The 11,998-nt window shown below is 45.1% G+C and overlaps 1 protein-coding gene across 1 annotated transcript in view; it reads left to right on the forward strand.

The window, feature by feature from the left end:
- The window catches only part of pik3r3b (phosphoinositide-3-kinase, regulatory subunit 3b (gamma)), a 207,090-nt gene extending 196,302 nt beyond the window's left edge, over positions 1–10,788 (forward strand). Inside the window, exons 8-15 of the mRNA XM_047587078.1 lie at positions 4,620–4,767; positions 5,245–5,343; positions 5,466–5,646; positions 6,666–6,791; positions 6,878–7,197; positions 7,831–7,905; positions 8,024–8,194; positions 9,307–10,788. Coding sequence (XP_047443034.1) covers positions 4,620–4,767; positions 5,245–5,343; positions 5,466–5,646; positions 6,666–6,791; positions 6,878–7,197; positions 7,831–7,905; positions 8,024–8,194; positions 9,307–9,505 — 1,319 coding nt within the window. The 3' untranslated portion in view covers positions 9,506–10,788. The remainder of the gene's footprint in view (positions 1–4,619; positions 4,768–5,244; positions 5,344–5,465; positions 5,647–6,665; positions 6,792–6,877; positions 7,198–7,830; positions 7,906–8,023; positions 8,195–9,306) is intronic.
- Positions 10,789–11,998: the final 1,210 nt, after the last annotated feature.

An 11,998-nucleotide genomic window follows, 5' to 3' on the forward strand; every position in this document is an offset into this window, starting at 1 on the left:
AAGGTGCAGATCTTTCGTTCGAGCTCCTGCAGAAAAGAAATTTCCTGTCGCCTTTTGTCGGAGCTACAGTGGAGCGAGCGAACGCTGCTCGTCAATGCATCCGTGGATGTAAATGCATAAAAAAAACACGCTCATTAACCTGCGCTGGACCAATCGGCTGCTTTGTGGCACCGTTGATTTAGTGCATTCATTGTTTACGTTACTGGCTTTTGCAGATCAGCTGTTCTCTTTTCTTTTTCTTTTTTTTTTAATTCTTTTTTTTGTGTGTGTTGCATCAGTGAAAGAATGTGAAACATCCTGACCGGTCAGGGTAGTTTTCAGAAAGGAGTCAGTGTTGCGAGGTGGTCTAGCTCTTCTCCTGAGTGTGCAGCAGTTTTTCTCTTCTTCTTCTTCTTCTTCTTCTTCTTCTTCTTCTTCTTCTTCTTCTGCGTCTTTGTAGCCGCAGTGTTGTTGCATTTTCTGGTCTCACCTCCGTTGCCCTGAATGAGCTCATCCTGTCATCAATCACGACGGCTAAAAAAAACCCGTCTCTTTTTTGTGTCTTTGTGTCTTCGGTGTGGGTGTTTCATTTATTTATTTATTTTTTTATCTTAACACACCTGACAGCTTTCTGAAAAGGCTGCAAACGACACGGAGGGACGGAGACGGAGAGGATGAGATGAGGTTTAAAAGAATAAAAAAAGAAAAAGGAGGGATTGATGACAAAGGAGAGCAGATGTTCATTGGAATATTTATTACGCTGGGATTGAAACGTGACAGTTATTGTGTGTAAATCTGTGAGGAGGGGGGTGATTAGCAGAGGTGGAGGGAGGGGGGGGCAAATCCTGCGTTTCCACAAGCAACTTTGTGTTAGAAGTGACTTCACTGTGTGTGTGTGGATGCGAGGTCTCGTCTTTCAGTGGAAAATCACCCGCTCGTTATTGTTTTGTTTTGTTTTTTTGCTTATTTAAACCAGATCACACTGTTCTGCACATTCTACTTTTCCATCCTTCCTGGAAGTTTTACATCCACTTGGCTTGGAAGCTGCTCCTCTGATGAGACTCTTTGTCCCACTTCACGTGCACATGCATCTCGATTGTTGTGCAGTTGCAATAACGTGGTGCAGATGACGTTTTTTTTTTTTTTTATCGTGTTGCTAATATAACAACCTTTTTTGCAAGTTTAATCTTATTTGCAAAGTTGAAATGCAGGAAGTACGTAAAGCCGTGCTCGGGTTAATGTAAATGACAGCAGCTGTGGCCGTCGTTGGTGCACGGAGAGTGATGTTAAAGCCTCTTTACATACAGGAGGTAATAATCATCATCATCAGCATCATCATTGTCATTGTCGTCATCTGCAGGATCGGATTGACATGTGGCCCATAGGACGTAATCCTCTGAATGTTCCTCTCCATACGTGCAGCTGAGCGATAACGGGATCATAGTCGGGATGTGATATATTCCAAACTTTATCATGGATGGGATGAGATATTGTAAAGACTAACTTGTCTAGTCTTAAGTCTAAATTGTGAATGAATAAAAAGCCTCCTGTTCAGCTCGTAGCGTTCAATAGAAAACGACCTGTTGATTTAGGGCTTTAGTGCTGTGCTGCTGAACGTGTGGTGTCCCAGAAGGAATGGATATACCACGGGGGTTACTCCACCCCCCTCCCTCCCTCCCTCCCTCCCTCCTTCCTTTCTTCCTTCCTTCCTTCCCTTCTTCCTTTCTCTGGTGAGGTCCGGCCCCCGTGTCTCGATTGGCTGAGGGGGCGGGCCTCCGCGCGGGGATTAGTTTAGCCCCGTCGTCGTCCTCGTCTGTCTTTTAGGATCAACCCCGCTCGCTCTTTTCTTCAGTCTGACGGAGCGGAGAGCAGGAGAAGGAGGAGGAGGTGGAGGTAGAGAGGAGGAGAGAGAGAGAGAGAGAGCGAGCGAGTAACTGAGAGGGAGGGAGAGTGAGTGAGAGACAGAAAGAGAAGGAGGGAGGAGGGAAACAGCTGAGAGACGAGTGGCAGCAATGCAGCTACCGGAGATGGTGGAGGACGGTAAGAGCGTCTCTCTTCCATCCACTAACTTTTCCTCTTATTTCTAATTATTCGTGTGTCGTCCTCTTTAATTCCTCTTAGTGCATGTGACCCAGATCCTGCAGAATATGTGTGCGTTCTTTAGGTTTTTTGCACATTTTTAAGTAAAAACTGTGAAAATCCGTCACGGTTGTTTTTGCATATTCCTCTTTATGTATTTTTTTGACATTTTAGTTGTAGACAGTTGTAGAAACACAAACTCTTTACTTCACACAGAGTTTTTTAAAATGCCACGTGCTTTGAGTTTTTGGTTCAGTCGTGCACAACCTCCAAAAACGGGATCAGCTGGAGCGAGCGTGCACACACATGTGTGTGTGTTTATAGTGTGTGTCAGTCCGTGCTGATGGTCATTGTCTGGAGGCGCTGTGGGCTTTTCTCCCTGCGTGTGTGTGTGATGACAAGTGATACAGAAGTGTGTGTGTGTGGCTGAGCGCTGCTCCTTTGTCTGGTGAGGAGGAGGGGTGAGGAGGGAGGAGGAGGGGGGAGGCGAAGCTGACGGTCCCCTTTGTTCACCATCCCTCCTGCTCACTCTCAGCATTTCATGCAGTTGTTGTGACTGATTTTAAACACGCGTAAAGTTGTGTTAACGTGATGGATTTCGGGTTTTGTGGCGTTTTCCAGATGTGTCCTCTTTGTTTGGACGGTTGTCATCGTTCTGACGAGTGAATAAAGCAGAATTATCACCGGCATCGATGAGGGTCGTGTCGGTGGGTTCGACTCTGGTGGATTCTCCGGAGGTCACTGGTCGTTAATTCACGCGTGTCGGTCCTGTTGTTCCTCATGTCAGAGCTGAAATAAAAGCAGCGTTGTTCCAAAACGACAAGACAAGTACATTTTTGTTTTTAGTTTTCTTGTTTTTACGGGTTCACATGTTATTGACATGACTTTTAGCCAAGAAAAGGTAATAATTGCTAATAAAAACAACTAGTTGCCGCTCTGCTGATCCATCTATTGTCTTCTGAAATTCCTCTCGATGCATAAAACCCACATTCTGCAGAAGATGCGTGTGTTTAAGACCTGACAGAGACACAGTTTCGTTTTCCATATTCCTATTTGTATATTTGGCTATTTTTAAAAATTGGAGACCAAAGCAGTTGGAAATATTAGCTGCAGCTTTGAAAAATGTCATGTTAAGGGGAAGGAAAGTTTCACATTTTCTGGCTGGTTTGAAGTCGTGCTCAAAGGCAAGAAAAGATAATAATTAAAAGATGATTTTTTTTAATATGTAAAACATAAAGTGGGGTTTCCATTCTTTCTCTCTCTGTCCTTGGGAAGTGCTCGTTCCCACGTGAGGCTGTGAAGTGCTGACGGAGGGGAACAGTGCAGCTGCACCACGATAGTTTTGGCAGCAGATACTGAGGGAGGGAGGCGAGTTGAAGAAGAAGAAGAAGAGAGGGTGAAGTGAGGAGAACAAAGAGAAAGGCAGAAGAAGAGGAGCTGCCACCGTTTGCTAACGAAGCCAGAATCGTAAAGCAGCTTCGCGTTTGCACCAGAAAGTAGGAAAACTGTTTATATACGAGGCTGAAAGGTGGTTACAACCTGATCTACCGCCCCCGGTGGACAAAATGTGCAGCTTTTTATATATATATATATATATATATATATATATATATGAAACACAAGTGAGTGTCGGCACGTGTTGCACATTCGTATGTTTGGCGTGTGAGTAATGATGTCCTATCTGGTGTGCGTCGTGTGAATTCAGCTGTCAACTTTCTGTCTTCTGGTAATTTGTGAGGCCAGAATGTTCCCGGAGGCTTCGGCCTCTCGCACGTGAGGAGGAGGACGTTCATCAGCGTACTTTCCCTTTTTAAAAAAGTGATTTGTGATGTAGGAGCTCTCCAGTAATTACGCCGCTGTTCCTTAAACTGTGTCCAGATGTGCTCGGAGACTTGTAAACCTCGGTTTGCCCCTGATTATGTGTGCGTGCGCACGCACTTGTGTGTTGTGAGTCATATTCAGGCTAACGCAAAACACAAGAGCTTCTGTCTGTTAGCATCTGCCGCTCTGCTTTAATGACCTCATTTAAATGACACAACATGCCAAATGTAATATTTTAATAATTTGCTTTGCATAATCTCCCATTAGACTTTTTGGTATTTTAAGTTTGGTTTTGAATCAGTTAACTGATTTCACATCTTTTCTGTTGGTTTAAGTGGAGCAGGGACGTGACGTTTAAGTTTTAAATATGAAAATCCAGCTGGAGTTTGCTTCACTTGTGGTGACACCAGCTACAAAAAGACTGAGGTGATGGTTGGAAGTTCCCCGTTAGCAGCTTAGCATCAGGATGAGTTCAAAGACGAGGGCGGGTGTCAGATTTAACAAACATTCACCTCCCTCCTCTTGGACCTGATAACTCGGCTGCAAAGCCCCTGAATGTGTGTGTTTGAATAATTACCGCGTTGATATATGAGCCGTTCACCGCGTGATTAATAACGGAGCAGCTGCTGCTGCTGCGGCTGCATTTGTGTGGAGATATGAAAGCAGCTCCTCTGTTACGATTTACTTAACGTCTATGGCCATCGTCATCGTAACACATTCACTGTTTCTCTTCCTTACAGCTCTTCCCCCGAAGCCGGCGAAGCCCCAGCAGCCGTCTTCAGTCGGGGTGGGAGGGGGCAGCAGCAGCGGCAGCAGCAACGGCACCAAGGACGGAGGAGCAGGAGGCTCCCTGCAGGAGGCCGAGTGGTACTGGGGAGACATATCCAGGTAACGCAGCCGGAGCATCATTTTATTAAAATGCTACGTGTGGTCAGATGTTGACTCTAGTTCCAGGTGTTTCCTCCCTTGTTGCATCTTTAGAGGTGAAGTCCAGACAAACTTTGACAGTCTGGTTAGAACCGTTAGAGCCTCGGTGCTGTTATGGTACGAGCATGAAGAGTTTTCTAGTTGAAAAAGACATCAGCGACTGCCTTGCTTTCCTGAGTTCAGGTCAGCTGTTAGCCAGATGCTAACCACACCTCCAGCACAGAGGTTGTGTTTGCCGGGTGCATGGCGCCCCTCCCCTCCCCTCCCCTCCCAGCGCCCTGTAACTGATGCACTGTTTACTCTGAGGTGTGCGGCTGCGAGGGAAAACCCTCAACGCCTGCCACTGATAATTGGAGGCAGACTCTTCCAAACGAACACCATCTGTGCGACCAAGTCACGCTATTTATATCGTTTTTTTTTTTTTTTATCTGTCCCCAGGGAGGAGGTGAATGATAAGCTCAGAGACATGCCCGACGGGACCTTCCTGGTTCGGGACGCGTCCACCAAGATGCAGGGCGACTACACGCTCACGCTGAGGTAACACGGAAACCTTTCACCTTCCTACGCAGCATCCCGTTAAACTGGAGCTGGAAATAGAGCTTCAGTGGAGATTTATCTGTTTGAGTTCTCACCTCGCGTCCTCTTTTTTTTTTTTCCAGGAAAGGGGGAAACAACAAGCTGATAAAGATCTACCACAGAGACGGGAAGTACGGCTTCTCCGACCCGCTGACGTTCAGCTCGGTGGTGGAGCTCATCAGCCACTACAGACACGAGTCTCTGGCTCAGTACAACACCAAGCTGGACGTCAAGCTCATGTACCCCATCTCCCGCTTCCAGCAGGTCAGCGCACAACCTTCATACGCACACATCTCATCAGATTAATAATAGAGGAGTTAGAGAATCTGTGCATTGAGCTAAAAGCACATGAATATCACTGTTTACACACTTCGTTGTTGGACTTATATGGCTGGGAAGGGAAAGTAGGGACGTCCCAATCACATCTAATGTTGAATGTCATAGACTTGGCCTCATATAGCTTCCTCAAGTCGACTGGATTCAGTCCAACAAACCTTTCTGTCTGAGTTAATGTGGAGAGAGGAGCTCGTACCTTGTGTTCTCTGCTCCAGAAATGTTCTGGTTCTCCAACGCTGCCATAAACTCCCTCAACCTCTGTGGAAAGTGTGTGTGTTGTCTTTGCGTGAGTGGACGTCGTGGATCGTGCATTTGATCTCACCTCACCAAACATCAACATTACACAAACCTTTTGTCTTTTCTAGAGTCAAGTTATTCCACGTGAGAATGTGACTATTAATCCTCTGGATGAGCTGTAACGCAAACACTGAACCTCGCCGTCATTCTTCCTGCTTTATTTTTAGCTCAGGTGTGCTCTCTTTCGTTTTCCTTTCCAAAGACGCTGTTTGGCGGCATTTGTTCAAACCTGTTCGGTAACTCTCATCAGATTCCTCTACTAATCTTCATTAGTTTGTTCTTCATGTGCACCACCCCCCCCACACCCTGCGCTGGGTGTTTTCCCTTTAAAGTGCAGAGGCAGCAGGATCACCAGCCGCCGCGCTGCCTAAATAATTGCACACATCCGCGGTGTCAAAGGGCCGTTGTCTTTGTCGTCGTCGCATTTATTCCCTCGCGCCGCTCGTTTGCCCGGCGACTCATTACTCAGAGCTACGCAATATCTCCCAGAATGCACACGTTGCCCGACACCCGGGGCATTGTGGGTGGTTTATTAACGAGCCTGTTCAGGAAGTCGCCCTCGCTGAGCAGAATCAGGGGTGAACTTTTTCCCTTCCACCGTTAATTACAAATATCTTAATGCCTTTTTTATTTCCTCTTTTTTCCTTCAGGACCAGCTGGTGAAGGAGGACAACATTGATGATGTGGGAAAGAAGCTGCAGGAATACCACAATCAGTACCAGGAGAAGAGCAAAGAGTACGACCGACTGTACGAGGAATACACCAAGACATCACAGGTGAGTTCCTCGTGCTCCCTCAGCTGGAGCTTTGGTTTTTTTTTTAAGCAGGAATTAATTAATCACGCGTCGTCTGGTAACTCCAGGAGATCCAGATGAAGCGGACGGCCATCGAAGCCTTCAACGAGACCATCAAGATCTTCGAGGAGCAGTGCCACACGCAGGAGCGCTACAGCAAGGACTACATCGAGCGCTTCCGCCGCGAGGGCAACGACAAGGAGATCGAGCGCATCATGATGAACTACGAGAAGCTCAAGTCTCGGCTCGGGGAGATCCACGACAGCAAGGTGCGGCTGGAGCAGGACCTGAAGACGCAAGCCATGGACAACCGCGAGACGGACAAAAAGATGAACAGCCTGAAGCCCGACCTCATACAGCTCCGCAAGATCAGGGACCAGCACCTAGTGTGAGTACGGGAGGATTTATTAACGCACAAGCATCAGGAAACGTGGAGTTACACAAGAGATAAGAGAGCTCGACTTTTCCTGGTTTGTCTCAGGAAGTAGTTTGAAGATAAACTCTTTAATCTGAGATGAAGTTACCTTGATTAGCAGGATCAATCTGACAAGATCTAAATGTATTGACTTAACCAGAAAATCCAGATTTGATGATGCTCTGTAGTTTATTTAATTACACTTAGAAGAAGGTTGTAGACAAATCTTTCCTCTAATTTCCAGCCGTTGTTCTAAAGTAGCAGGTTTCTTCTCGTTCGTGTCACGTGCTCGCTAGTAACTACACAGTATCTTAGGTAAATATCTGGATTTATAATGCGTCTCTCTTTTCCCACACACCCCAAAGACGTGGATATTGTGAATCAGTGCGCTCGCTTTCTATTTTAAGTGCAATAAAAGTCAGACTTTCGAGTTGACTAAACTCTTCCTTGGGTCATAAACCTGCAGCTTTATTCCCGGGAACGAGCGGAGCAGCAGAACTGGCCTCGTCCCAAATCTTTCAGAGAAGACAGTTGTTGTTGTTGTTTCTGTTCAGTCTCAGTGAAAAGTTCCTCCTGAAAGTAATGATGGTTTTTCTGTCTCTGTAGCTGGCTCAATCACAAAGGAGTTCGCCAGAAACGAATCAACGACTGGCTGGGAATCAATAACGACAACGTCGACGAGTGAGTTTGTTTTCAGCTTCGTTTGCTAAGTCTGTTGCTGTTGTTGTTGGTACTTATTTTTTAAATGTTCCGGCCTCGTATATTTAAACTACTGTGTTTCCTGACTGTGTGGGTGCAGAGGCTACTTTGTGAACGAAGAAGACGAGAACTTGCCTCACTACGACGAGAAGAGCTGGTTCGTGGGGAACCTGAACCGGACGCAGGCGGAGGAGCTGCTGCTTGGGAAACCGGACGGAGCGTTTCTCATCCGAGAGAGCAGCAAGAAAGGCTGCTACGCCTGCTCCGTCGTGTGAGTAAAACACAAGACACGATGTTCGTTTACCTGCATGAGGAGGAAAAAAGATTCTAAAGTTAACCTGCTTTAACTGTGTGGACACTGTCGCAACAAAATTCATCATAACAGACAAACAGGACAAAAGAATAACTGGGTTATTACGTCTCATCTATAGGGATTTTATAATGTGCACAAAGGCACAATTTAAAATTAAATAAAAAATTTCCTGGTTCAGGTTTGGTCAAATAAGTATTTAATTTGTTAATGGCAAAATATTATAATATTTATGCAAATAAATAAAACCAGAGGTAGGAATCAGGAACCACTTTAAAAAGCCTCCATGAACCTGAATTGGTAACGAACAATCTGACAACTTGTACAAGTTCAACATAATAATACACAAAAAGCACATAGTTACCTCTTATCTATGTAGATTTTAAAATGTGCACCATGGCAGAATGTCCAGTAAAAATACATGATTTTTCAGTTTAAAACTTTAAAGGCCGTTATCTCCACTTCAGTAGCTCTGACACAAACCAAACGTTCCAGATTTACAGTTTACTCCTAGAAACATGACAAAAGTTCTTTTTGTTGGGGGGAGTTTTAGTAAATCGGACATGTTTAGCCATTATTCAGATTTTTGTTCTGGAAATAAATATGCAAATTAACGCATATTTAACCCTCAGGCAACCTTAGGGACACTGTTGTCCATTTGGGCAAAATTTTCTATGTCTACACAAATTTTGAAATAAAAAAACACACACACATATATATTCTAATAGGTCAACAGAACACTGAAAAAAAAAATGACCACCCTCTTATAACCGTAGTGGACAAAAATGACAAATTTGACCGTTTTTCTAAAAAAAAAATGTAGTTTTAATGGAAGTCAATGGGACGTTTTTGTTCACTGAGGTTCCAAAATTTTAAATCTAATGCTACACAAAACCTAATAATGCAATTAAATCTATGTTTTAGACAATCGTGGTCATACCAGAGACCCCCCAAACACTAAAATCCCTCAGAATTATTGAATTTTTGGTAGTTTTGCTGCAGAAAAATCAGAAACTATTATTCCGTTTGACTGACCTGGTGTCCTGTCCCCTCCCCTGTCCCCCCTCCCTCAGCGTTGAGAACGAGGTGAAGCACTGCGTCATCTACAGCACCCCCCGCGGCTTCGGCTTCGCGGAGCCCTACAACCTGTACAGCAGCCTGAAGGACCTGGTGCTCCACTACCACCAGACGTCCCTGGTCCAGCACAACGACTCGCTCAACGTCCGCCTCGCCTACCCCGTCTACGCACAGATGCCCTCCGGACGCAGATGAACCCCCCCCCTCCACCTCACACACCACACAGACAACAAACCAACCCCCCTTTTGGGGCCGAAGGAGGAGCAGGAGGAGGAGGAGGAGGGTGGGAATCGGTTGCAATTCAAAACAAACCAGACCGGATAAAGATGGATAGATAGAGTTTAACACTTGCTGCAACACACACGTCAGCCACCTTGGAGTTATATATTTTTACAAGAACAATTTTCGGAGGGCATTCTTTCTAAAGACTGCTTGATTTGCACAAGGAAGTTTTAAATGTTTGTGAATGTGAAAAAAAAAAAAAAAAAAAGTGACCGGAAGGAAGGAAGGAAGGAAGGAAAGAAGGAAACGGGAGACTTCAGAGTTTCAGGTTGACCCGGCTGCTACCTAAACTCCAGCTCAGACTTTCTCTTTTTTTTTTTTGTTTGTTTGTTTGTTTGTTTTAAACTCAAAAAAACCACAAGAACCAACGAGAAAACATTCCCATGCTTAAAAAAAAAAAAAAAAACGAAAGCCCGGCTTTTCTTTTCCTTGTTTCTCACCTCGGAGTCGTTGTCATGTCTCAGATGTTTCCTCTTTTATTTTATTTTTTTTTGGGTTTGTGGTAAAAACGAGAAGAGATGTCAAGCGTCCGCTCTCCGCACGATAATAATGTAGCATAACGAGACGACGGACACTTAAAGTTCCTCCATGTAGACTGCTGCTGAGGGGTTTCTGGGATGGGGAGGGACGGGGACGGGGGGGGACGGGAATTTAAGAAGGACAAAAGGCTTTTACACCAACTGTAGACTCTATTTTTATTTTTTTTGCTTTGCTGGAACATAGTTTTTTGGGGGTTTATTGTTTTGTGTAAATGGCAACGTCACAGATCACAACCAGAGACCAAAGTTGGTGTGGAGTGGGAGGGGGGGAGGTAAAGGTGGGGGGGGGGGGGTGTTTTTATTCAAGTTCTTCTTGCGAGTGAAGGAACGAATGAGTGTGTTTGAGAGAGACCACACATAAAACTGAGTTTTAGCACCAAATAGGGAGGGAGGGGGGCAAAAAAAAAACGAAGCCGCCGGCAACTTCTGTTAATACAGAGTAAGAAGCACTTAACATGAGCTGCGTTTGTGACGTCATCCGTTAGCTTAGCCTGCGGCTAAATGAAATTTAAAAACACTAAAAAAGAGGAAAAACAATCATTAATCTGGATTCAGTTCCTACCTGGTTTCCAGCTTTTATTCCAGGTGAAGCAACAAAAAAAAAAGAAAGAGGCCGAGGTCACAAACGGTCAGTTCATCCAAATCATCGTCTGGAAGGAAAAAAAAACGAGAAAATAAATGAGTAAATCTGAGCCTAAAACCGTTTTATGTGTGGTGTGAAACGTGATTGTGGGTTGAAGAACTGCTATTTGTTACAAAAACCCTTTTCAGAAATAATAAGCTTTGATTAAATGTTTAATTAAAGGTGTTGAGGCAAAGAGCAGGTAAACGTAACAAACTCAGATTAAAAAAAGAAAAATCTGAAAACTTGAAAGAACGTGCAATCTAGCGTCGTGTGTTAATGTCGTCGTCAGCAGAGACAGAGACGTGCACTAAGGTCCCAGAGATAATCACGGTGCACATTCAGCTTTTCTACGTCTAAGTTTCTGTTTTATTTGAGTTCTTTCTCCCCCCGGTGCTCGACTTTCTAACCAGTGGAAACATCGACTAAAAACAGAATCCCTGCAAATTCAAAGATCCTCTATTTCTGATCGGACAGAGTTTCTGCAGGTTTGAAGACTTTTTTAAGGGTTAAATTTAAGACGAGGAATAAGGAAATTCAGGAAACCTTCCCAAATATCTAAATGATCTCCTTCCTATGAACTGAACGACCGGATCAGAAAGCAGAAATGAAGACAAAGAAAAACATATCGATAATGAAGGCCACCCTGACGACGATGCTGGTTAAAAAGTCAGGCCCCGCCCCCCTGCCCCCCCACCGTCCCGTTAACCAGCACCAGAGTGTCGGGGTCACACCCTGTGGTTACGTCAGGTTTTTTTTTTAGGAAAAGCGCCATCGTTGAGCTGCAGAGGAGTCGTAGTGAGCGAATGACACCATGTTGTTTATCAGTGTCCAACCCCCCCCCCCACAAACACCACCCCCCCTCTCCATGCACCTCACGTCTTCTCTACAGCGTCTGTTCAGGTTCAGGTGGAGGTTTGTGGAGCTCAAAGCCATCGACGAGTTTTTTTTTTTGGCAGTAGAAACGTTAACCTGGTCTGAAACGCTGTGAAACTTCTTTAAACTGGAGCAGATGCATGAAAAGGTTTCTCACCGCGGCCTCCAGCTCTTCTTCTTCTTCTCCTGCGTCCACGGCGTCCAACGCTGAGACGAGGCCGGAGCTCGGACGGTTCCACGTTAGAACCGCGTTCGACAAAACACGGCTCCAAAAAAAAAAAAAACCTGCAGAGAGATTTTCAGTCGGCTTCAGAACAAACTGCCAGAGTTTAACGAGACGAGCGAAGCTGTGTCCTAGTTCAGAGAATC

Source organism: Mugil cephalus, chromosome 6, assembly GCF_022458985.1.
Source record: "Mugil cephalus isolate CIBA_MC_2020 chromosome 6, CIBA_Mcephalus_1.1, whole genome shotgun sequence".
In the NCBI taxonomy this organism is placed as follows: Eukaryota; Metazoa; Chordata; class Actinopteri; order Mugiliformes; family Mugilidae; genus Mugil; species Mugil cephalus.